General features: G+C 44.5%; 1 protein-coding gene across 1 annotated transcript in view; it reads right to left on the bottom strand.

Moving 5' to 3' along the window:
• The window catches only part of DSN1 (DSN1 component of MIS12 kinetochore complex), a 1,132,993-nt gene that overhangs the window by 170,273 nt on the left and 935,982 nt on the right, over positions 1-26,738 (bottom strand). Inside the window, exon 9 of the mRNA XM_044084782.1 lies at positions 21,639-21,786. Within this exon, the coding sequence (XP_043940717.1) occupies positions 21,639-21,786 (148 nt within the window). The remainder of the gene's footprint in view (positions 1-21,638; positions 21,787-26,738) is intronic.

Here is a 26,738-nt window from a genome sequence, read left to right as displayed (position 1 = left end):
GCGACGGCTCCGAAATATCCGATGGAGCCGACAGGGAGGTTGTCTCGTTGGTGCCAGCCGGAACAGACTTAGAAGGTAAATCCAGCACAGGAGTCGGCTCCGAGGATGGAGCTGACTGCTTAGTGGACTTTGGGGATTTCACTGGCTGTGAACTCTTTTCCGGTGAATCCTGGGGTTTTAACAGACCCCTAAGAATTAGTTTTTTCTTACACTCCTGCAGGACTCTTGGACTAAAAGCATGGCAAATAGAACAGAGTCCTGCAGGTGAAAAGCGCCTAAACAGTAGATGCAACTAGTGTGCCCATCTGTCAGAGACATTTTCTGACAGCATGAGTCACACTTCTTAAAACCAGAAACTTTAGCTTCCTTAGACATGCTGTACTAAAAAAAGGAGGACTAAGAAGTAACTACTGACAAAAAAACAATACTAACCTAGACAAACACACCAGTACTATGCTAACTACAATATTTTTTTTTTTTTTTTTTTTTTTTTTTAAGAGAAAAAAAGAGAAAAAGGAGAGCCTCTAAGTTAAATGGCTAACCTAGGGATGGGGGAGGGGCGGGAAGAACTCTCTAACTTAAACGAGTTCTAACACAAGGGCGACATACAAGAAAAAACAATAGCAACAAGTATAACTATTCTAAACAGAAAAAAATACTAGAAAAATTTTAATTTAGAAGGAAAGTTTACACAAAAAACTAAATATACGAGCCTGAGCCAGACAAACGACACCCTCGCAGCTGAAGCGGCAAATGAGATCTGGGTAGATATCGCTAGGCATTATGGGATAAGGGTAGCCTCGACCTAATAAACAGCTCTCGAGCTATTGAAGATGGCAGAGTCGGAGCCGAGGATAGTCTCCGATCCCAACCAGCAAGAATGAAGGTGAGATAGACAACTTATCAATGTTTTCGTTTGTTTTTTCTTTTAAAGTTTTTGCATGAGATAAGGTTGATGCTTGGTGCATGAATAATCAATGTGCAGAATATCGAACATTTGGTGTCAGCATTATACACGTCAACAACAGTGCCACTTGACAAAATTAAATATATACACACACACACACACACACACACACACACATATATATATATATATATATATATATATATATATACATACATACACACACACACACACACACACACACACACACACACACACACACACACACACACACACAGGATCACTACTAAATCCTGAATACTTACAATACCAATGACCGGAATCACGAGATCAATATCACACGAAAGCCGGTAATACCGAGAACTCAAATAATGAGCCACATAATACAGAGAGCCCAAAGGTTACATATACCGCCGATGTCACAGCGATGTAAATACAGTGCAAAACCTCATCAAATTCACCCAAACATGCATAAACAAACTGTAATCATAACCAGAACACAGTCCACAGCTGAAAACCACATCAAAACTTCATATTAAGGCAAGAACTTGTGTGCTATGACGAAACATAATCCACAAACATAAATGTAGTAAACAAGTACTCTAAACTTAGTCCACATTCATTGTACAAACCCCACTGGTACAACAGCACTAGACATATCGCATCTCTAATATTCGTGCAATTGCTTGTACAAATTCATTTCACGTATACTATCCCTGATGATCCAATACATGCTGTAAATGGTTGTCTTTCAATGAGCTTTCTTTGCTTTGGCGATGACGGGCAGCCTGCAGCAAGTCTCTCACGCAATCCATCTACACAGTTCTGCTCCCTAGCCAAAGCTGTCATTAGTGCAGTCAAATCAGTTCCTCTGTTGCCTAAGATAAACTTTAAATGGTGATGCCACACCTCAACCAAATTCTGTGTCCATGGCAAAAACAACCTATTCAGTTTAGAGATGTTCCAAAAATGCATGGGAAATATCTGAGGGAATCTACTAACTGCGGCAGACCTGGTGGCAAACTTCCACATTCATCCCAACATGTACAAATCTGAAAAATACCCAACAACTTCCTTTCCCTCCTCTGGAAATGTATCTTTCAAAAGGTTAAACGTAGGGATAACATTACACTCTTGCAAAAACGCTAAACCCACTAATGATTGCGCCGCCAACTGAAACTCATGGGAACTATTATACAGGGAGCCTAATCCGAGTTGTTGCACCTTCCTCCATATGTTCTGACCATAATGGAAGAGGCATCCCTTCACTTTAATAGTACTGAAATTAAGTCTGATACTCTTGATAGCAGCAACCTCAAGATCACAGAGAACAAAATCCAAAGAGAGATTAAATTCATGTACCGAAACTAAGTACAGTACACAATGCAACATCAAATTATATGCTCACAGTGATTTCTTGGGCATTAAACAATACATCAGTGGTACACTTTTACTATACCCAGCATACTTTACAATCCAGTGTATACTATACAACTGCCAGCAAAGTGTCCCTTTACAAAAGTGTGTCCCATCCAGCCAGATATAAATGCTAAACTTAGATCATGCAGATTACTTAATGTACTGAATACTAACAGTATTCCCAGACGCAGGATCTGATGGATGTTTTTCGATAAACATACTTGACTGAAATGGAAACATACTCATCTGCACTACTAGAGCTCATCTGCACTACTAGAGTTAAATGCGGTATGTGTGATTCCTGATTTACTTTACAGTGGACCCTCCTGATTTGCTGCAGTAGAGCTTTTCTAGTGGGTAAACTGGCCACACACTGAAGGGAGTTTGATGCCATAGCAACGTCAGCTAACATACACAGTGTGTCTCTTGATAAGGATGCTTTCTGCCTTAGAGTACCACACACATTATATTTCTCCACACCTATAAGGTTATGAGGCATTGTTTTTAGTAACTGCTCACCTTCTGACAGTGATTCTGTAACTGTTCACCCTCTGCAACTGCCGCTACATTTAAGTTTGTAGCACCAACACCTTCTCCCTCTGCAACTGCCGCTACATTTAAGTTTGTAGCACCAACACCTTCTACTTTGTGCTTTCTGTTTTAAGTGGTACACATATCCTTCTATAATTAGCATCTTCTTGGTCTTTTGAGATTGCACTCTAGGATACAGTTGTCCCAGAATACTGGGTGCTTTGTAATGGTCGTCAGACATGATTATGACGTTAGCCATTGTACAACCTATTAAAGTTACAGTACACCTTTTACAGGACCGACATCTTTCATGGGTTTGCAATGGAACTTTGGTATTTTGTGGTTCGTGATTTTGAGTTCTTGGAATTACCGGCTTTCATGATATTGGTCTCGGGATTCCGGTTGTCGGTATTGTGAGTATTCGGGATTTAGTAGCGATCCCATACACACACACACACCCATATGTATATAAATGCACATACAGACATATAGACCATGTGGTCAGCTTGAGCTGAGAAGATTTGGAAGATGCTGTCTGGACAGGTGAGAAAGAGAATATCTGTCTGTGGACCCAGGAGTTATGGGGACTTCTTGAAATGAGGCCTGAGCAGTGTTAACCAGATCTGCCTGGGCCAATATGGAGCAATAAGTATTATTTGTGTACTGCAGATTGAGACCCTCCGCAGAAACATCCTTACTGGAATTGGAGGACCACAGACAGACTACAGCATCCCTTGGTGATTGCCCCTCTGGAGGAATTACAGTAAAGTAGTTTCTGCAATTCATGTTGGAAAGAAAGGCAAACAAGTGACAGTAAGATTGGTCTAAGTGACTGAAATCTGTCTATCCACTACTAGACTCATGGATCACATTTGAGGCACATGGCTAGATCTGTTTAGTCACTACTGGACTGATGGACCACTTGAGAGGCATATGGATAAACCTGCTTAGCCTATCCACTAGCCAGCTGGCTTTTGCCAGTCTGAGTTGCTATTGGAAAGTGACATGAATCTAATGCCCATCGCATTACTCTCATGGTCTCTCTGTAGAGAGGGTAGGACTTGGTTCCCTCCTGCTTGTTTACATACCATACCACAGACATGTTGTCCAACAGTATAGCTATCACTCCAGGAGACAGGATGTCCTGAAAGTCCTGCAAAACTAGGAGAATTACTTTCATCTCCAAGATGTTGATGTGAAGACTGGTGGTCTAATGTTTATAAGCTCCTTGGACCATCATCCCCCTGAAATTCCCTACCACCACAAAGAGGAGGCATCTGTGGTCAATGCTGAATGGTCTTCACACAATCATGTGTAGGGGAGGTCAACCACCAGTTTAAGTTATTTTTGGAGATCTGATTTAAATGGATTAAGTTTGAATGGGGATCTGACAGTTGTGACCAGTGGGTGGAAAGCATCCACTGAGAAATCCTTGTGTGAAACCAGGAGTACACAACCATTGCGTCTGAGGCTGCTATGAAACCCAAGTAACTGAGAACCAGAGATGTTGCAGGGATGGGGTAGGCGGTGGTTGTTGGGAGTCACCGAATCTGAGTCTATCAAGTCAGGGGGCAAAAAAACAGCCAGATCAGTAACAAATACTGGTTGCACAATTATCCCGGCACAAAATGGGACATATCCCAGCATTTTTCTTAATAACAATCTGAAGTCTATTTCTACAGGGATATTATACTTAATACTGCACTGAACGGTTTCAGCAGACCAGCACAAAGGACAAAACACATCACAAAAATACCCAGTTTTAATAAACAAAAGTTAGATTCAGCCCCACATGAATAAAAACAGCCTAAAATGGTCTTAGACAAGGAATTAAGTATAAACTCCTGTCAGAAATAATTCACTAACAAAATGGTGTCAAAAATCACTGTTTAAACAAAAACAAAATTAGTTAAAATGCTACAAATCTACTCAATTATCTTACATAATCACCATCCCAAAGAAAATAAACAGCAATCTTTCCTGTCAAAACTTTCAAAAGAAGCCTTTGAATCACAGACATTACAGCTGCAATTTACTCGCAGTTCTGGCAGCAAGAGGCAATGAAAGGAACTGAATTAAAATGGTCCTTGCATAAAAACACAGTTACACATTCACTAATGGCCATAAAATTATACTCCACGGAAATTCAGAATTAGCTTAAAATCAACAAAATGATTCTTACACTGTAAGAGAAATAAAAAGTACAGTTGTGTACACCTACCATAAATGTAGATGTTCGAGTGTCTTCACTGTTGCAGTCATGACTGTAGGGTTCTCCTCTGCCGGCAGGCAGCCCTCAGTCGGCCAGAATCCCAAAGTCTGGGTCCGGCGTCGGCTGTTCAACCATGCTCCCTGACATCAGAGAGCCAGGAGTACAAAGCTGACAGCCGACGCCATCTTCTCCAGTTTTTCTTGCCCCAGATGTCAGGAGTCCCAAAATGAAAAAGGTCCCATAACCTTTGCAAATACACCTCAGAAGAATGGTGAAAAAAGGAAATACACAAAAGTAAAAATAAGAGGGGACAGGAGGGAGGGAAACCCAGACTGCAACAGTGAAGACACTGGAACATCTACATTTATGGTAGGTGTACACAACTGTACTATGTTCATCGTGTTTCACTGTTGCAGTCATGACTTTAGGGTAGAATCCCAAAGCTGAATGAGAGGGAGGTGGTCATAAAGAAGAAGAGGCGGCTAAAAGGCCCTGCAAGACTGCAGAGGCAAAGCCTGCCCTAGACTTAGAGTAGAGAGGTAGATTGTAGTGCTTAGAAAAAGTATGCACAGTTGCAGCTTCCAAAATGTCTTTGGTAGGAACTCCCCTGAGGAAGGCCGCAGAAGTGGCAGCAGCTCTGGTGGAATGAGTCCGTATACTCCCTGGGATTTGCTTTCCATGGTGTGAATAACAAAATCTGATTCCATGAGCAATCCATTTAGAAATGGTCTGTTTTGAAATGGCTTTACCTTGGGAACTTGAAGCATAAGAAACAAACAATTGTTCTGATTTTCTGATGTCCTTGGTTCTTTTCAGGGAAAAACGTAGTTGTCTGTGTACATCCAAGGAACGCAAGATCCTTTCCCCTTTATTTTGAGGAGTGGGGAAAAAGGTTGGCAAGTGGATAGTTTGATTTAAAGCCACTTTGGAAACCACCTTAGGCATGAAGGTAGGATTAGTCCTCAAAGATACCCTTGTCTTGATGAAAAATAAATAGAAGTTATGTCCTTACCATAACGTTCCATGTGGAGTGTTCATCTCGCCTTTGTTCTTACACATGGGTTCGGAGCCGATCCTCGGCTCCGTGCCGGCCGACTGCAAGCTCTGCATCGAGAAGAAGCTCGAGGACATCTAATACCCACAATCCCCCTCTGCCTTTACCTCAGATCTAGTTTGCAAGCAAACCAGACATAAAGCACGCACACATGCCAAACTATATACGTAAGCACATATATACAAACATACCAAGGGTATGATAGTAACACTAATACTGCAACAGCAGAAGGAGAATACTCCAGACCATGCACCAAATAGAACGTTCTTCCTAAGGGTGGGAGGGTGGGACTGTAAGAACAAAGGCGAGATGAACACTCCACATGGAACGTTATGGTAAGGACATAACTTCTATATGTGATAGTGTTCAATCTCGCCGTTTGTTCTTACACATGGGTAGCGTCCCTAGCTCCTTGTTCCTGAGGAACTCACGGGAGTACGTTCTTGAGCACAGTGGAACCAAAGGTTGCCCTGTCCCTAGAAACCTTGTCTACCTTATAATGAGAAATGAAAGTATGTGGTTTAGACCAAGTAGCAGCTGCACAAATAGCGTCCAGTGGTAGGCGAGCTGCATGAGCCAAAGATGTAGACACTGACCTTGTGGAATGTCCTTTGGGTTTGTGTAACAGGGTTTGATTTGAAGAATCGTAGACATAAATTATACAATCCGTTAACCATTTAGAAAGAGTTCTTTTGGTAACTGCAAGTCCTTTCCTGCTATCAGCAAAGGCCACAAAGAGTTGATCTGTTTTTCTGTGATCCTTTGTTCTATCCAAATAAAATCTTAGCTGTCTGTGAACATCTAATTTGTGTAACATATACTCCATTTTGTTGGAGTGGTTTTTGAAGAAAGTGGGTAATTCAATGGACTGATTAATATTGTTAATAGAACACACTTTAGGGAGGAAAGATGAATTGGTTCGAAGAGAAACTCTGTCAGAGTGAAAGATCAAATACGGGTGTTTGATGGAAAGAGCCTGAAGTTCAGATACTCGCCTAGCGGAAGTAATGGCTACCAGAAAGAGAGTTTTCCAGGATAAAAATTTTAGTGGGCAAGAAGAGGCAGGTTCAAAAGGGGGCAACATTAATTTAGATAGCAACAAGTTTAGACTCCAAGGTGACGTAGGAGATCTGACCGGTGGTCTAATATGAAAAACTCCTTTTAAAAAGGCTTTACAAAGTCTGTGAGCCATAACCGGAGCACCACCTTCTTCCACATGGAAATTCGAAATGGCAGCCAATTGAACTCTTAGTGTAGCAGGAGAAGCACCCTGATGGAATAAGTCTGTTAAGAACTCTAAGATCTTATTCAAAGGAGCTATAAACGGATCCACATGGTGTGTATTGGCCCAGAATACAAATCGCTTCCATTTGCTAGCATATGTCTTAGTAGTGGAAGCTTTATGCGAAGCCACCAAAAGATCCTGGACTGCTGGTGACAACAGATCAGACCTGGCTAAGTTGGGAATTGGAGCAGCCAAGCTGCTAGATGGAGGGACAGAAGCGCGGGATGGGGAATCCCTGACGAATGAGTCAATAGGTCTGGCTCTGGGTCCAGAATCCAGGGTCCCCGAATGCAGTGTATCTTCAGGAAGGGAAACCAAATTTGACGAGGCCAGAATGGGGCAATGAGGATTATTGTCCTGTGTAGGTTCTTGGCTTTCTGAAGAAACTTTGACATCAGAGGAAATGGGGGAAATGCGTACAGGAGTCCCGGGGGCCAATCGTGAACCAGTGCGTCCCTGGGGACTTCCCCTGGAGGGGGTAATAGGGCAAAATAGCTCCTGCATTTGGCGTTCATTGGAGACGCAAACAGATCGCAGGAAGGCTGACCCCACGTGCGGAAAATCCTTTTCGCCATTGACTGTTTTAGGGACCACTCGTGCGGTAACAGAATTGTTCTGCTGAGCCTGTCGGCTATGACGTTGGATGACCCCGGGATGTGCGTTGCTATTAGAAAGCGACCCGTGGACTCCGCCCATTGCCAAATTCTCATGGCCTCTCTGCATAGCTGATAGGACTTGGTTCCCCCTTGCTTGTTTATGTACCAGACTACCGACATGTTGTCCGTCTGAACTGCAATAGTCCCTAGAGGAAGAAGGGGAGCAAAGTGTTGCAACGCTAGAAACACTGCCCTCAACTCTAGAACATTGATGTGCAGATTGTACTCCAAATTGGACCATTCGCCTTGGACTGTCTGTCCCTGAAAGATGCCCCCCCACCCTATCAGGGAAGCATCCGTGGTCACTGTAACTGTGGGCGTGGGTAGCACAAACGGTCTCCCTTGGGAAAGGTTGAACGTTTGAAGCCACCAGTTTAGATCTGCTTTGCATGTCTTTGTTATAAGAATCTCGTGTGTTAGAGGTAGTTGTTGAAACGACCATTGTGCAAACAGTAGCCATTGTAGGACTCTCATGTGCAGCCTTCCCAGGGGAATTGCAATCAGGGAGGCTGACATGAGGCCCAACACCTTTAGTACTAGTTTTGCAGGAGATTTCCTTGACAAGAGTAGAAGACGAATATGAGTCTGAAGTGATAATATCCTTTCTGGGGGAAGCCTCAGACTCAACTGACGTGTGTCTAACTCTGCTCCTATGAACAAGATGTTTTGAGATGGCTGAAGTAAGGATTTTCCGAAGTTTACGGAAATCCCTAGGTGAACACACAGTTGAAGAACAAAGTCTCTGGCCTGTAGTAGTTGGCGCCGCGTGGTGGCAGAAAGGAGCCAGTCGTCCAGATACGGAAACACCTGGAATCCCTGGCGTCTCAAGTGAGACGCTACCACTGCCATACATTTGGTGAAGACCCTGGGGGCTGAGGTCAGACCAAAGGGCAGGGCTCGAAATTGAAAGTGACTGGCCCCCAGCCGGAAGCGCAGATGATCTCTGGATGCCCTGGCCATCTTTATGTGGTAGTATGCATCCTCTAGATCTATGGAGCACATCCAGTCATCCTTCTGTAAGAATGGAAGGATCGATTGAAGCGTGACCATTCAGAACTTTTCTTTCCTGACGAAGGTATTGAGGTAGCTTAGGTCCAGAATGGGCCTCCAGTCCCCTGTTTTCTTTGGAACTAAAAAGAACCTTGAGTAAGTCCCGAATCCTTGCTGGTCCGCTGGGACTGGTTGGATGACTCTTTTTCTAGCAGCTTTGAAATTTCTAAAGCTGCTGGCTCTCGCAGATGGGGCGGTACATCTGGGAGTCTTTTCTTTGGGATGGGCTGAGATAGAAAGGGTATGTTGTAACCTCTGGTAACTACGCTTTTTACCCACTTGTCTGTAGTTATGTTTTGTCAGGCCTGAGGCTCTAAAGCTGAGCGTCCCCCGACTGCCTCCATAGCAGGACAGTCGGGCCTCCTCTCAGGAGTGCTGGAAAGGTTTGCCAGGAGATTATCCCTGTCACCTTGGTTTTGCGGACCCCTCTGCCGCCAGGGCGCCGTCTTCCACCTCTGCCCCCCACTCTGCCTCTAGAGGCGGCATTACCCTGGGTGTTTGGGAAAGATCCTTGGGGTTTTCGAAACCACATTTTCCCACCACGTTGCCCTTTGGGGTACGGTCTGGAAGGGATGGAAAAACGGACTCCGACAGCAGACAGAGTCTTTCCCTCTTGTTCACACCGGGTAAGGGTCTCCTTTACTTTAGGGCCAAAAAGTGTGGCTCCGTCAAATGGGGCGTTAGTAAAGGAAGACTTGAAGGCTTCCGCAAACGAACATAAGCGCATCCAGGATTGCCTACGAAGAGCAATCGCTGAAGCCGCTGCCCTACTCGATCCTTCGGCTGCATAAGATATCAGCCTCATGGACGAGTTTACAATGGACGTAAGGGTGTTGAGATGCGCTGTAACTTTCTCTGAGACAGCGGCATCTGTAGTACCCTGGAGGGTATCTCCCAACTCTTTGACTAGATCCCTCTGCAAACGTGTAAAATGAGTCAAATAGTTCAGGGAACGCATAGAGAAAGCCGCTGAACTGAAAATGCGCTTCCCGTATCTGTCCATGGTCCTAGAATCTTTGTTAGGCGGATGGACAGATGAGGAAGACTCAGACATCTCCTTTTTCGTGGCCGCTGCCACCACCATGGCGTCTACTGGAACTCCTTTGGTGAGGTAAGCTTTGTCCTGTGGTGCCGTGATGTACTTATTTGGCTTCCTAGGGACTGGTTCCACCGTGTCAGGAGTCTCCCACGCCCTTCTAGCAATTAATTCCATTAGCTCATCAAAGGGCGGAGTGACCCAGGAGGAGGAAGGACGGGCACCAAATGCCTTCAGCAAAACTGACTCATCCTCAGAAGGGGGAAGGGCTTGCCAGTCACCTCTCTGTTTTAGGATCTCCAAGATGTCAGAAAAAGAGACATCCTCTGAAGGTGACTTAGGGGACCCTTCTGACTCATCTAAGTCAGTATCAGATGTCAAGGATTCTTGTGGAGAATCCAAGTGTCTCCTCTTACACAGTCTTTTCCTAGGGACTTCTTCGTGGGGAGCATCCGAAGAAGCCTCCGAGGAAGAGGGGGCACCCTCCAGGGGTGGCTGAGACACCGGTGCCCGACGCTTGGACGTGGCCGTGGGTGCAGAGGAGGATAACGGTCCTTTGTGGGGAGGAGAAGCTGTACCTGCTGATGTGGTTGTCTGGGTAGACAACACCTTCCTCATGAGGTCGAAGGCCCCCGGGTCCCGAGTCGAGGTATCTCCCGGTTCCGAAGAAATGGGAAGAATCCCCGAAACAGGAGCCGAAGGCACCGACCCCGAGGACAGAACCGAGTCGATCCGTGCTGAGGCCCCAAGAGGGAGAGTCGGAACCGAAACATCGGTCCGACTCTCGGTCCCGGAACCAAGGACGGATCTTCGGCTCCGAGACTCCAGTACCAGATCGGATGGAGTCGAGGTGAACGGTGCCGACCGAGAAAAAGACGGTTCTGGCACCGAGGGCTCCACAATCATCAGTTCAGCCTCTTCCGGCTCCGAAGACTGAACAGGTCTCGGAGGAGGAACAGATGGAGATATTGGAAGGCCTTCAAGTCTCGACACCAACTGAGAGGAGACCGAGATGAGCTTGGATAAAGCCGTATTCTCCATCAATTTCTGCACCACACGGTCCACATCGGTGTCGGAGAGGGGCCTAGAAGAACGAGTCGAAGGGATCGAAGACGGAGCCGACCTCAGCAGAGTTGGTGGAGGGAGCTCCATCACCGGTTCCAAGACTCGAGGCTCGGAAACTGCCAAAAATTGAACACTCGGCCCCGAAGTCTGTGGAACCGGTGATCTAACTGGATCTGAAGAGCTCGGAGCCGATGACTTTGGCTCCGCCTCGACTTCCGAAGACTTGGATGCCTGGTCTGAAGCATCCAGAGCCTCCTGGAAAGAGGGCTTCAATAATCCTCTATCCATCAGTTTCCTGCGCCTATCTGTCATGACCCTCCCACTAAAAGAGTGACAAATAGAGCAGTCCTCTTGTAAGTGGAGAGGGCCAAGACAGTAGACACAGGAACTGTGGTTGTCTGTGACCGACATCTTTTGGCCACACTGACAACGTTTAAAGCCACTTTTTATTTTTTCAGACATACTGACAAAAGAAGAGACAGTCCAGTCCAGTAACAGTGTCAAATCCGGTAATTGAAAGTCCGTTTGATAATTGCTTAAAAAGCAAGACTACAACAAGATTCTAGTCAAAGTGTCATATCCAGTAATTGAAAGTCCGATTAATAATTGCTTAAAAGCAAGTTTCTAGTTAAAAGAGTCCAAGTAGGGATGTAGGCCCCGAAAAACTCTATACCCGAAAGTTAACTAAGTTAAGCTATCTTAAGGTACCGACAATTCCTAATCCACTCACACACCGTACTCTATACTTAAAAAACTAGATTGAAAGAAAAACATTTTTGAATTTAAACAGAATAGATAAAAATCTTATCTGTAAACCTCGAGCTAGCCTCCAGCGATGCGTATGCAGCAGCGGCAAACTAGATCTGAGGTAAAGGCAGAGGGGGATTGTGGGTATTAGATGTCCTCGAGCTTCTTCTCGATGCAGAGCTTGCAGTCGGCCGGCACGGAGCCGAGGATCGGCTCCGAACCCATGTGTAAGAACAAACGGCGAGATTGAACACTATCACATTATAAGGTTCCACAGTCATAAGAGCTTGTAACTCTGAAACTCTCCTGGCAGAGGTTAGGGCTAATAGGATAGCTGTCTTCCAAGATAAAAACTTGATGTCAGAAGAGGCGGCAGGCTCAAAAGGAGGCAAGGTTAGTTTTTCCAAAACATAGTTGAGATCCCAAGCAGGAATGGGAGGAGATCTAGGAAGTCTTAAGTTCTTAGCTCCTCTGAGAAACTGTCTCATGAGCTGGTGGAAAAAAATGGGAGGGTCTGTATTATAATGAGCAGAAATAGCAGAGGCATGTATCTTAATGGAAGAGAAAGAGAGACCCTTATGTAAGAGATCTGTCAAGTAAAGTAAAATTAAAGTAATGTTAGGAAGACGAGGATCAGAATCCTGAGCCTGCATCCAGGAACAAAATCTTTTCCATTTTCCTGCATAAGATTTTCTAGTGCTAGGACGTCTGACTTCTAAAATGACATCCATAACCTGCTTGGGTAGGAAAGAAGAAATTAAAGGCCCTGGATTAACCAGGCTGCCAGGCTGAGAGTTCTGACATGAGAGTGTAGAACCTGACCCTGATGTTGGGACAGAAGGTTCGGAGACGGAGGTAAAACCCAAGGGGGCACCAGGCATAGGTTTTTTAGAGTTGGATACCAAAACTGCTGAGGCCAATTTGGAGCCAGCAAGATTATCATCTTGGGCTTGTCCTGTTTTATCTTCAATAAAACCCGTGGAAGAGGAGGAAGAGGCGGAAAGGCATATCCCGAGAGGTTCCTCCAACTGAATGACAGGGCATCCACTTTCCAAGCTTTTCTGTGGAAAGTCCTGGTGCAAAACTTCTGTAGTTGATGATTGAAATGGGATGCAAAGAGGTCTATGTGAGGACATCCCCAGACTGTTGTTATCATCCTGAATATTTTGGTGTCCAGCATCCACTCGTGTGGATCCGAAAGGTTTCTGCTCAGACTGTCTGCCAGGAAGTTTTGTTTCCCTGGTAGAAACTGAGCTTGAAGATCCAGATTGCAAGCTAGAGCTGTGTTCCATAGATCCATGGCTAGTCTGCAAAGGGAGTAGGAGTGAGATCCCCCTTGCTTGTTTATGTACCACATAACTGTGGTGTTGTCTGTCGGTATTAGTAGTTGTCCTGGTTGTAAAAGATTCCTGAAGGCCAATAGAGCTTTCTGAACGGCTAACATTTCCTTTAAGTTGATATGCAGGTGCTTCTGATCCTTTGTCCAAAGGCCCTGCAGACAATTGCCCTGAAAATGGGCTCCCCAAGCATAATCCGAGGTGTCCGTGGTTAGAATCTGAGTGGCAGGAGGCAGACTGAAGGGTTTCCCTTTTAGAGCACATGCCCTGGACCACCAAAGAAATTCCTTTTGAAGGCAAGGAAGGACGGAGATCAGTATGTCGAAACTGTGGCAATGCTGAGACCATACACTTTTTAGGTACCACTGTATATCAGAAAAAATCGTCAGGAGTCAGCCGACCGGCACTTGCGTACTGCTATCACCGCACGGCAAGAAAGACTGGAGAAGATGGCGTCGGCTGTCAGCTTTGTACTCCTGGCGCTCTGACGTCAGGGAGCATGGTTGAACAGCGGCCGGACCCAGACTTTGGGATTCTGGCCGACCGAGGGCTGCCTGCCGGCAGGGGAGAACCCTACAGTCATGACTGCAACAGTGAAACACGATGAACATCTACATTTACATACATACAATTTTCCAATAAAAACAAAAAAAAAAAAAAAAACTGAAGCAAATCAGCAGAACACACAATTAAGGCACAGAAAAAAATGCAAGGGGTGTAGGGGTGATGCCCAAAAGGGTTCCTTATCTGAGCTCAGTAGCTGAAGTAAACCAGAGCCAAGAGCAGTCTTCTGGGGCTCTACAAAAAGTACAGTTTTGTACCTACCATAAATGTACATGTTCGAGTGCTAATACAGCTGCAGTCATAACAGATGGGTTTTCCTGCTGTCAGGCGGGTCCTCGGTTGGCCGAATTCCAAAGTCTAGGTCTGGCGTCGGTTGTCGTCGCTTCTTCCCTGACGTCAGTGCGACAGGGATATAAAGGAACCAGCCGACGCCATTTTCTTCAGTTTTTCTTGCTCCAGATGTCAGGTGCCCCCAGAAGGAAGGCAATAATACATTTGTGTGATAATGCAGTGCTATATAATCAAAATACAGTAGTTGCAAGCAAATACATCATAAATGAAAACCCCAATCAGGTTGTATGAGGATGTGTTAGCCTATAGGCCCGTCCCAAGAGGGGAAGGAGGGAGGGAAACCTGGACTGCAGCTGTATTAGCACTCGAACATCTACATTTATGGTAGGTACAAAACTGTACTATGTTCATCGTGCATACAGCTGCAGTCATAACAGATGGGTAGAATCCCAAAGCTAAGAAGAGGTGGAAGGCATTAGTTGGAACTAGGAGGAGCCAAAATGCCCCGCAAGACTGCAGTGGCAAAGCCTGCTCTAGATTTGGAGTATAATGGTAGGTTGTAGTGCTTGGAGAAGGTATGAACAGAACTCCAAGTGGCTGCTTCCAAAATATCCTTGGTAGGAACTCCTCTGAGGAAGGCTGCAGAGGTGGCTGTGGCCCTGGTGGAATGAGTTCTAATGCCTGTAGGAACAGTTTTGCCATGAAAGGAGTAGCAAAAGCGTATGCAGTGGGCTATCCATTTTGAGATTGTCTGTTTGGAAATTGACTTCCCTTGAGCTCCTACCGCATAGGCCACAAAGAGCTGTTCTGATTTTCTGAAAGGCTTTGTTCTGTCCAAATAATAACGCAGCTATCTGTGGATGTCCAAGGAATGTAGTAATCTCTCCCCTTTGTTTTGAGGATTAGGATAAAAAGTAGGCAAATGTATGGCCTGATTTAAAGCTACCCTGGATACCACTTTAGGCATAAAGGACGGGTTGGTTCGTAAGGAAACTCTGTCCTGATGGAAAATGATAAAAGGCTGGACAGCCATGAGAGCCTGTAGTTCTGAAACTCTACGAGCCGAGGTGATAGCCAGAAGGAAAGCTGTTTTCCAGGACAAATATTGCAAATCTGATGAGGCAGCTGGCTCAAAGGGAGGTTAAAAGTCAATTTTTCCAGAATGAAATTAAGATCCCAAGCAAGTATTGGTTGTTTCCTTGGAGGCCTTAAATTCTTAGCCCCTCTAAGGAACTGTCTTAAGAGAGGGTGAGAGAATAAAGGTGGATCAGTGTTGTATTCTGCAGAAATGGCTGAGGCATGTATTTTAATGGAGGAGAAAGAAAGTCCACTGCTTAGCAGTTCAGCCAAATATTGTAGTATTTGAGGTAAATTCAGTTTTCCAGGATCCTGGCCCTTTTTCTCATTCCAGACACAAAAACGTTTCCATTTTGCAGAGTAAGCTTTTCTAGTTGATGGTCTTCTGGCCTCCAAAATGACGTCCTGCACCTCCTTGGAGAGTAGGGCCTGTTGTGATGCTAAGGAATCTTCCATGCGGCTAGATTGAGTGTTTTTAGCTGGCTGTGAAGAGTTTTGAAACTGTGCTGAGTCAGAAGAGGCAATAGAGGCAGGGTCCATGGTGGGGAATGCGTCAGGATCCTCAGGAGTGGGTACCAGTGTTGCCTTGGCCAGTCCGGAGCAATGAGAATCATCTTTGGTCTGTCTGCTTTGGTCTTTAATAGAACTTTGGGCAGCAGAGGAAGAGGAGGGAAGGCATAAAACTGTCATTGATGTCCAACTGAAAGAAAGAGTGTCCACTCTCCAGGCCTTTGGATGGAAGATCCTTGAGCAGAATTTTGTCAATTGATGATTCTTGTGGGAGGCAAACGGATCTATGTCTGGCCTTCTCCCATTCTTGGATTATTTCTGTAAAAACTTTTGGATGCAATTTCCATTCATGTGGATCTGTCATATTCCTGCTTAGGTTGTCTGCCAGCGTGTTTTCCTTGCCTGGCAAGTACTGTGCTTGTAGTTCCATTTGTAAGTCCATGGCCATGTTCCAAAGTGACATGGCCAGTCTGCATAGGGGGTAAGAATGTGTTCCTCCCTGTTTGTTTATGTACCACATAACTGTGGTGTCCGTTCTTATCAATAATTGACCTGGTTGTAGAAGGTCCTTGAAAGCTATAATAGCATTTATTACTGCTAGCATTTCTTTTTGATTGATGTGAAGGTGCTTTTCTTTTTGGGACCATTTGCCCTGAATGCACCGATCTGTCATGTGCGCCCCCCAGGCGTAGTCCGAGGCGTCTGTTGTGATGACTTGATTTGCTTGAGGCTTGCTGAATGGAAGACCTGTGTTTGTTTGACATGCTTGAGCCCACCACAGAAATTCCTTTTGCAGACGTAGAATTAGTGGTATTATTGTTTCCAAACTGTGGCTGTGTTGAGACCATATGTTTTTCAGGTACCATTGTAGTTTCCTCATATGCAGCTTTGTACATGGGATTAGTAAGATGCAAGATGCCATGAATCCCAGAGCCTGCAGGATTTTCCTTGCAGTCAGCCTGGTGCAATTTGCTAGTGTTCTGAAGTATTGTATTAGTTGCCCCTGCTTCTCTGGCATGAGGTAGGCCATCTGGGTGTTTGTGTCCAATTTGGCACCCAGGAAAATTATCTTCCGAGAGGGTATTAGCCTTGATTTCTTTTTGTTGACTGTGTATCCCAGAGATTTCAATAACATTATTACATAAGCCAGATGTTTCAGAAGAATGTGCTTGCTGTCTGCTTGGATCAGGCAGTCGTCCAAATAGGGGTATATTTGTATCCCTTGAAGTCTGCAGTAGGCAATTACTGATGCCAAGCATTTTGCGAATACTCTGGGCGCAGTAGATAAGCCAAAGGGCAATGCAGAGAATTGATAATGGGTTGAACCTGCAAGAAATCTGAGGTACCTTCTGCAATTTTGTCTGATTGGGACATGCAGGTATGCCTCCTTGAGGTCCAATGTTACCAGCCAAGACTCCTTGCCCAGCATGGGAAGAAGTTGCTGTAGAGTGAGCATCTTGAATTTTGGTACGAGTAGAAATGTGTTTAGGATGGATAGATCCAAAATAGGTCTCCAATCTTTTCCCTTCCTTGGCACCAGAAATAGCCTGGAATAAAAACCTTGACCTTGTTCGTGCGTAGGGACCTCTTGAATAGCTTTCATGTTTATGAGATCTGTAATTTGCTTTTGTGCCTCTGCCCTTTGTGTGGCAGGTTTGGCATGCCTCTCATTTTTGGAAGGGTGTGAAAATGGAATTTGTAGCCTCTGTTTATAATGTCCAGGATCCATTTGTCCTTTGTGACAACATGCCAATTTTTTGAGAATAATGCCAGCTTTCCTCCTAAGGGGGCTGCCATTTGAAACCTGGTTGGCATGCAAAGGGGAAAGTCATTGGGTTTGCTTTCTGAAAGATTGCGAGTTGTCCTCACCACCTCTTTGTGTAAGAGATTGCCATTGTCTGCCTCTAAACGATCCTTGGGATTGTCCTCTGCCCCTCGGGCGCCTGTATCTGCCTCTTTGGGGTCTGTCTGTGGCAGGAAAGGACCAGTTTTTGGAAGGCCAATTTCTACTAAAACGTGGGGGTTGAACCTGTAGAAATTCTTTCACAGTTTGCATTGATTTAGCCTTTTCCTCCATTTTCCTTAACACCTACTCAGCATTTGCACCAAATAGTACATCCTTTTGAAGAGGGGCGTCTAGTAATTTAGCTTTGACATGATCAGGCAAGGCTTGTTTCTTGAGCCAGGCATGCCTACGTATGACTGATCCTGTAACAGCAGCTCTACATGAGGCCTCTAGAGCATCAAAACCACATTGTAAGGTATGCTTACCCACTTGTTCTGCACTATGCATCAAATCCTGCAACTCCTTCAGGTCTGGTTGTTCAGGCTGGAACATTTTACTCTTCAATTGTGATAACAAAAACTGTTGGTATTTTAGCATACGAAACTGACAGTTTAAGGCCCTCATGGATAAGGTAGCCGAGGTATATACCTTCCCCCCCCACCTTTCTAAGGATCTGGAATCTCTCTCGGAAGGCAATGGATTTTTGGCAATGGAGGCCTTAACTCCCTTGGGGCCCTGTGAGATGGTTTCTGGGTCAGCAGCATGGCTTTTGTAAAGAAATTGGTGTGAGTCAGGAACCCTGTAGTACCGGTCAGGCTTAACTGGAGCTGGAGGTAGAGAGTCCGGGTTAAGGCAGGCCTCCGAGTAAACATCATCTAGGATGTCCAAGACAGGAGGAATAGCCAGAGGCCTATGCTGAGGTAACAAGAGAAATTCCCTGAGCCTTTTCTTGGAATCTGAATAATCCTGGCCTTCCCAGTGGAAGTGTTCCCTTAAGGTATGCAAAGTTTCCCCAAATGAGTAATCCTCAGGGGGATACAGAAGGGATGGACTCCTCCGCATCAGAGTCTTCAAAAGGGGAGTAAGAATGTTCCTCATCATCAGAGTGCTCTGAAATAATGGAGCCCTGATCAGAGGAGGGAATCTTCCTCCACTCTGGGCCTTTGTCTGGTGGGGGCTGAGAACCTCTGATTAGAGTAATTAAATCCTCAGCCATTTTAAGCATCTGTTTCTTAGGCATGGGGCCTGGAGATGGGCCCTGTGTAGCTGGTCTCTTAGAGTGCATGGTTGCTTTAGACTTTGTGAAAGCCTTGATGGAGAAAGAAGAGGAAGGTCTGAAGACACCCTGAGTGGAGGTGGACCTGTCCACATTCTGAGTTTCAACGCCAAGAGTGGCTTCGGTATCTGTAGTCGGGGTGTGGGCCGAGGAGCCTGCGACCTCGGGCACAGGAGACACCGTCAAAGAAGTGTCGTCGGTAATCAGGGGCTGCGTAGGCACCTCACTGAGAACCGGACCACGTGTAGTCGGCTTTGGCGTGGTGTCGGTAGAGGCTGCGGACCTCGTGTGTCGGTCCTTGTCTTTGCGTTTTTTAGACAAAACCGGAGTCGGAGTATCGGACGACATAGTATAGTTAAATGTTTTCCCAAAATAATGCTGGGCGAACTCCGCCCGACGCTTAATAGTGCGTTTGTTGAATGTAGCACAAAAGCGACAGACCGAAACGTCGTGGTCTGGGCCTAAACAAGGTATACAGAGGGAATGGAAATCCTTATGTGGTATTTGCTTCCCACAAGAAATACAATTATTAACTTTGTCTGACATCAATCTGAGGCAAGAAAAGTTTCTAACGGGTACTTAGCTTTTAAGAAGACTTCGGTTTCCAAATTTCGTAATTTCAGGAGCTGGCCGACCGGCACTTGCGAACTGCTTCTGCTTCGGGCACCGCGCGGCAAGAAAGACTGAAGAAAATGGCGTCGGCTGGTTCCTTTATACCCCTGTCGCACTGACGTCAGGGAAGAAGCGACGACAACAGACGCCGGACCTAGACTTTGGAATTCGGCCGACCGAGGACCCGCCTGACGGCAGGAGAACCCATCTGTTATGACTGCAGCTGTATGTACGATGAACATCTGAAAGGGCCCTGTCTGTGGGTTTGAGGGTCAGTAGTGGTCCTGCCAAGTGACTGGTTCTTCACACTTACAGACAGGAAGAGGGGCCAAAAGGAGGGTAGCAGGGCTCTACTACCCATATGCCAGCAAGGCAGTGTGTGTATTGAACATCTGGAGATCTACTTCAGAGCTGGTCTCGGGTCTATATTAAATCAGCGAATGCTGATTTATCAACCCCATGTAAGAGAAAGCTTACAATCATGAACACTCAGAACAGCAATTTTCCAAAAAAAACTTTGAAACATTACATAAATGGGCTGCCCCCCCACTTAAATATACCAACTCTGAGATCGCACTACAGTAACAAAAATGGCAAAATACCAAAGGCGGCCAAGCGATTTCTTTCCCAGGGAAATAATTCGCTTATATGCCGTTTCTGTATTTTTCCGTTTCGCGCTTTTAAGTTCGATCAAGACGCATTCGAAAGAATGCATCTTCAATCATCTAATAGGGAACCCTTGTCTCAAGGTAGGGTTTTCATCATGGAGAACTGAATGTAGAGCAAAAGTAAACATTTAATTACTTACATGCTGTGAAAGAAAGCAAGTAAAAAGGCAGCTAAATTTAGAAAAGGCACAAACATGCAATCCAGGTTGGGAATGACAAGAATGCACTTAGTAAGCATTATAAGAAAATGTAAGGTGGATTTTAAAATCATTGTTTTAGATCAAATAGAAGGTTACAAGTTTAAATTTAATGCTGAAGATGAACTTGGGTGGAGTGATTATTTGTGTCAAGTGAAACTCAATGCTTGCTACCCACCAGGCTTAATAAGAACAATTTTGTATCTTACCTAAAGAACAAAGGATTAAAACACTAAGCAATTATTCTGGCAGTTGCTCATGTGATTTTTTTAAGCTATTTAAGGCGTGGTTTGTGTTACTTTATTCAGTATGAAGCCTCATGTTGGAGATGAAAGCGCTTACTAAATATGGCATTTTACTCAATTTATAGAATAAAATGTTTGGTTTTTGTAGCTTTTTTATACATTTAGGAAAATGCTAATATGGTTAAGTAAGTACATAACACAGAAAAAAGGCAAATGGCAAAAAAATCATTACAGATAAAATGTCACTATTTTAGCAAAAGAAGGATGACAAAAAAATTGAGGGGGGGGGCCTCCTAAACAAAATTATAAAGTGGAAGAGGTGCAAGAATGGACTCTGGCAAAGCTAATGGATTTCAAAGGACACCATCAAAGCTTTTTCAAATTAATTCAGTGTGTGTGTGTGGGGGGGGGGGGGGGTCAACAGCAGCCCTATAGGCATCTGGGCCAAACAATTACTGGATTCAGCTGGCTGAGAATGAACCAGAAAAGGATACTAAGGGAGATTAAACAACACATGATGTGAAATTTGGACTCAGTGATGGTAACTGAAACTAAAAGAGATAGCTAAACATTATTTTTTTCGCAGGTGACACAAAGACAATTCAGTGCATAACGAGTATTTGACCAGAAGGAAAACCATATCAGATATCATTGCCTCTTGAAAATTTTGGAGATGGCATTTCAGAAAGAGTAAACACAAGGTGGAAACAGTAAAGATGATAATGGTGAAACCCTATATGGGGTGGGTGGGGTGGGGTCTGGTGGTGGTGGGTGGGTAACAATGTGCAACATGTTAAATAAGAAGTACATCTGAAAGCTAAGCAGGATGTACAACAGTGTATCAAAAATAAAAACTCAGCACTAGGAAACGAGAGGATGGCACTGGTGTTAGATGAGGTTGGATTTTTTCTTTCAAGAGTGGCAGACAAATCACCATGGCATGTCTGCATAAAGAAACCAGAACACAGATGATGCAAAAATGGACTAGGGAGATAAAATCTGGAAAAACAGCCTGGCCATGGAAATCATCTTTGCAAGGAACTTCTACATTGCTCTGCAAATGGTAACTCAGTAACCACAGGCATGAGACATGCAATCTAAAAACTGACTTACCGCAGTCTCAATACTGTCAAATATTTCAGTATGATTTGCCAAAATGGCTGCATAGTTTGGTTTGTTCAGGATAAAGTTCTTCTGCGAGCTCTGAAGTACTGCTGTACTTGGGATCCTAATTCCACTGGCAGTGACATTCTTCAGATCACTAAAAAGAAAACACAGACGTGTAGTTTTTATTTGTGAAATGTTTGTTTTATTTATTTACTGCATTTATTGAATGGAAAAGTCTGGTTGGGCTGGAAAAACGGTCCCTTTTCAGTGGAGGCCCAGGAAGAAAAACTCCAATTTACAGTAGATTTGTACAACAGAAAAGTAGATACATTTTAAACGAGATAAACATCTCTCTACCCTTGCTGTATATACTTAGTGTAGTAACTCTTGCAGTAGATGTACCGCACAGCAACAGAGTTTTGCTATCCATCCCTCTTTGAAACAAATGTCTCTATCCTACACTGGTATTAATAACTATTGCCAAGCCCCTCTTGTTCAGATCAGTGATGGCATAACTAACCGTCTTCATCAGTCTGTCTGGTTCCTTTCCATACCAAATCAGAAAAAGGTCAAATTTTTGCTATAAGTTGTCAGTAGCTGTAATGTTGTTATTAGAACTACATTCCTACTATTATCACAAAACTAACATTAGCTGCAATTATATACAATACGTGCCACTTATGACGATAATCCTTTCTTCCAGGCCTCTGTTGAAAATGGGCATTAGCATGACAACCTGATAACAAACAGTATTTCAAACTATAAATCAGAAAAAGCTTGCAAAAAAAGGGGACATAAAATAGGAAACAAAGCTTTCAAGCTTACTGCAAGACTCTATGCAAAATACCTACTATGGCTACGCCTATGCATTCACATAGGATCATATGAAGCTACTAGGGTAATGGCCCTAGGGCCCCCCTTACTAGCCTAGCCAAGTTTTACCCTTATTTCCATGATCAGCATGTATTGCCCCTGTCCAAGAGGAACATGTGGAAACCCCAGGGTGGATTTACGGTTACCCATCCAATCATCCAGAATGTGTATGAAGACGGCCAATGAGGTCCTCTGACAAGAACTGAGAGTCTGTTCAACAGGTGTGGTAACATCTGGGAGCCAAATCTGGCCCTCGAGCAGGTTCTATTAATGTCACATGCCAGGTTAAGGTGTTTAGAGCGAGTAACCTGTGTACAATTTGATTTGCGGATATGCAGCATTTCCAACAAAGAAGGGTCCGAGATTGCCTTATATGCAAGGCAGAGATTGCCTCTGAGTAGTCTGTATGAAACAGAATAAAGCGACAGTGATTTCAGACAGTTCTCATAGGACAGGTGCTGAAGACCTTGAATTTTCCTTGTGAGGAACTTTTGTGGTCTCTCCAATTGCAGCAGGTTCTTGGAAAGGCACATACCAAAAGGGGCGTTGTACTCAATTACTGGCCTGATGAGGGAAGAGTACAGGGAGGTTGTAACTTCGTTTTTTCTGGAGGTAATGTCCTTATTTATTAGATGAGCTATACAGAATGCCCTTCTTACCACTGTGGCAACATGGTGATCAAAGGTCTCTCACCACTGAGTGCTTACTTAGGTGTTGCTGTGATAGTTAGCAGGAACACTGCTCTTATCAAAAGGGATAATAATACATTTTTTTGCAGTAAGTTTAAGACCATGACTTTGGCACCAATCATTTGTTTGTGTAAGACCCTCTTGTAGGATTGTTAACATTGTTTGAAGATTCTATGACCGCTCCCAATTTGCAGTCCTCAGCAAACTTTGCCAGCCACAGATCTTTAACTTTTGCTTGTACTTCGGAGAAACAGATTCCAAACAGTAGAGGTCTGAGGACTTATCCCTGTGGAACACCACAAGTTATGGGTCTACTGTTGGAGGCAGAGTGCCCTATTTTGACTGTGTGTGCTCTATCAATGAGCCAGTTAGCGACCCATCTAACGATATAAGGACTGATATCTAGCTGGGTGAGTTTGTCAATGATGCATGAGTGGGGGATAGTGTCAAAAGACTTGGCTAAGTCTAGGTAGGCTGCATGTAGAGATAGCCCCTTGTCCAGGGCCTTGGTGACTGTCTCGAAGAAGTCCACCAGGTTTAACAGCTGTGCTCTCCCTTTGACAAATCCAAATTGAGTAGGGTCAAGTGTTTGGGGATTACTTATATTTTTATTGATAAGGCCCATGGTGATTCGCACCATGGCCTTGCAGATAAAGCTAGTCAGGCTAATATGTCTACAGTTCCTGGGGTCAGTTGAAGCACCACCTTTGTGCAAGGGAATAATGGTGGCTATTTTATATTCAGCAGGGAAGAAGTCGGTGCTTAGACTAACTGAAAAGAGTACCCAGTGGTGTTCCTATTTCTTGTTGGAGCCCATGTAGGATACAGCCTGGGATGTTATCAGGTCCCCATAGATGCTGTATTTTTGGCCTCAGAGAGGCTGTTTACAACCTGCTCTTTAGAGATGCAAGTGAGGGGACAGGTTGTAGAGATGTTATTGGGTACATGTGGCAGGGACAGAGGAGTGAAGTTTTCACAGAACCTGTTGGCCAACAGGTTAGCTACTTCCACAGGCTCAGTATATGTGGCATCATTAACTAACATTTTGGCACAAATCTGGGCCTTTCCTTTTAGGTTACAGATATAACTAAAGAATGCCTTATGGCTGTCCTTAGTTGAGGAAGCTAATCTGGATTAGTAGTTTGCTTTGGAGGACTTCACAAAAAGCCTTATTTGCATGTTTAAGCTGAGGAGGGAATGTTTCCAGTTTAAAGCTCGCTTCCTCTTACTCAGACACCAATTTCTTCCTCTCATTGTAAAGTCCATTAATGGCAGTTGCCCACAAGGCAGGTTTGCTCTTCTTTGAGGAGCTTGTTTTGGGCCTATAAGGTATGGCCGAGTCAATGCAGTTATACAGGTGCTTGTATAAAGCACTGGTGTAGAACTCAGCATAGTTGCCAGTTCCATCTGAGGGGGAAGGTGCAGTGAAGCTATTTATGTAAGAGGTTATAATTTGCTTTGGAGAAGTTTTAGAGTTTAGTTGCTGCCGTTGGGGTGGGGGAGTCAGATGTGATACTTACTTCGAATGTAGTCAGACCTCACAGTGGGGGTGCTACATTGGTCCCCATATATTGGTAAGCACCAGATCCAGGATGTTGGCACCCCTTGTGGGGGGTGTCAACCAGCTGGTCCAAGGCATTAAGAGTTAAAGTCTAGGAACCTTTGAGCAAGTGAGTTTGAGCACGAGTAATTTACCCAGTCAATGGATGGGTAGTTAAAGTTGCCCAAAACCATGGTGTTCAGATGCATCTTGATAGACTCCAGTAGATCTAAATAGGTAGAGTGGGTGTCCTGATTCATGAAGGGGGAGTCCTGTTGGTGGCAACGACTTTAATAGGTGTCCTACCAATGGTTAATTGCATGTGAAGTACCTACAGGGAATCATACTGTTTAACCAGTCTGAAGGTGTATTTATCTTTAATGAATATTGATACAATGCCTCCTTTAGTTTTCACGCCTTCAGTTTGTGGTCTGAACGTGTGGATGGAGGTGTAACCTGGAACAGCTTGGGTGCTCTCCATAGCCTTGAACCAGGTCTCTGTGACTGCACAAATATCTGCATCTTCCATGGTGAGGACTGCTTCCAGTGAGTGCAGCTTCATGTTAAGACTCCTAGCATTTAGCAACATAACCTTGAGGTTGTTTCATATGGAGGTTTTAAGTTGGGAATCTTGTCTTTAAGAGACTGCCTAAAAAGGCACTATGAGGGTGTCAAGAGCTGTAGCCAATAGCCAATTTCCCAGAGGTGACAGATGAAGACCATCTCTGGCAAAGCATCTAGGTCTGTGAATAAGGTCATCCAAGGCTGACAGATACTGGATCCTCTTAGAATGACACCAGAAACTAAGCCAATTATTGAAGTCAATCATTTTCTGTTTGTATTACGGCATCATCCTAGGTGAAGGTAAAATGCTGCTTAAGCCTAGGAACATACCTGCCTGAGACATAGTCCAAGAGCTCTGTTATGTCTCTCTTCATATAGTCCAGGGAGGTACGTCTCAAGTTGTTCACACCAACATGGCCCATGAGTCATAACAGTACCTGTTGTTGACAGAGTTGAGTGCATGTGTGATATGGCTGATCCTGGCAGCTGACTGTGACCTTTTCCTTACCCAGCCTGGCAAGAAGGATATGCTGTGTGTCTGACGATGAAATCACCTATGACTAATATGTTTGGTTTTGCCTTAAGGGCTTGACAGGTGAGACACTGGTGCATGAGCTATTATGTGCATTGTGTTCTGCAGAGGAAGTATTATGTGCAGCATGCTTGTGCAGTCTCTGGTGTTTAGGTATGTTTCTGGTGAGGACCTCTGCATATGTAGGTATGTGTGATGTGGATATGGGTGGAGTAGTTGGTGAAGTGTGCATGCCGATAACCAGCTCACTGTCACATGCACTGACTGGTGTGTGAGAGCATGGATTCAAAGTTCTTAATCTAGCTGCAACTCTCACATGTTTAGCTTGTGTGGACTAGGAGTAGAGTGTTGACAGTGAACATGAGACAGTTGCTACAATGCCTTAGGATGCCCATGTCAACCAAGCTGGCTGAAGAAACTGTGGAAAATTGTCCATCCATAGTGTTAGGTAAATTTATATGGTCAGAAAGAGGTGGCACTTAGGAATGGCTAGTGGGTGAGAGGTGTGTTGTTACCCATGAGGCTAGGCTTAATGTTCCACCTGACAGTAGAGTTGAGCCATGAAAAACCTCTGGAGGACCACAAGCAAAGTGCTAAGAGAAAGTTTAACAAGCAAAACGTCTGTGTCTATAACCACCAACAGTAACCACTGCTATGTGGCAGTACACAATGGTGTGCTACACTCAAACAAGCACAAAAGCAGGGCTTAAATAAAACAAGAAATAACTCTCTTACTTCAAACTAGCCAATAACGATGTTCTCTCTAAGCTCCAGTCCAATCATCCTCGATTAGATGGGACCCAGACAACACTCTCCTCTCACAAGGGTGCAGAAGGGCCTTCACCAACAAAGATGGCTTGAATCTGATGCTCAGAAGTTACAAAACAGGTCCAGAAACAGCAAGCCTG

This window comes from Protopterus annectens, chromosome 9.part0, assembly GCF_019279795.1.
Source record: "Protopterus annectens isolate FY-2018-M chromosome 9.part0, PAN1.0, whole genome shotgun sequence".
Lineage (NCBI taxonomy): Eukaryota > Metazoa > Chordata > Ceratodontiformes > Protopteridae > Protopterus > Protopterus annectens.
Note: the sequence above shows the minus strand (reverse complement) of the source record. Positions and strands in the feature narration are given on the sequence as shown.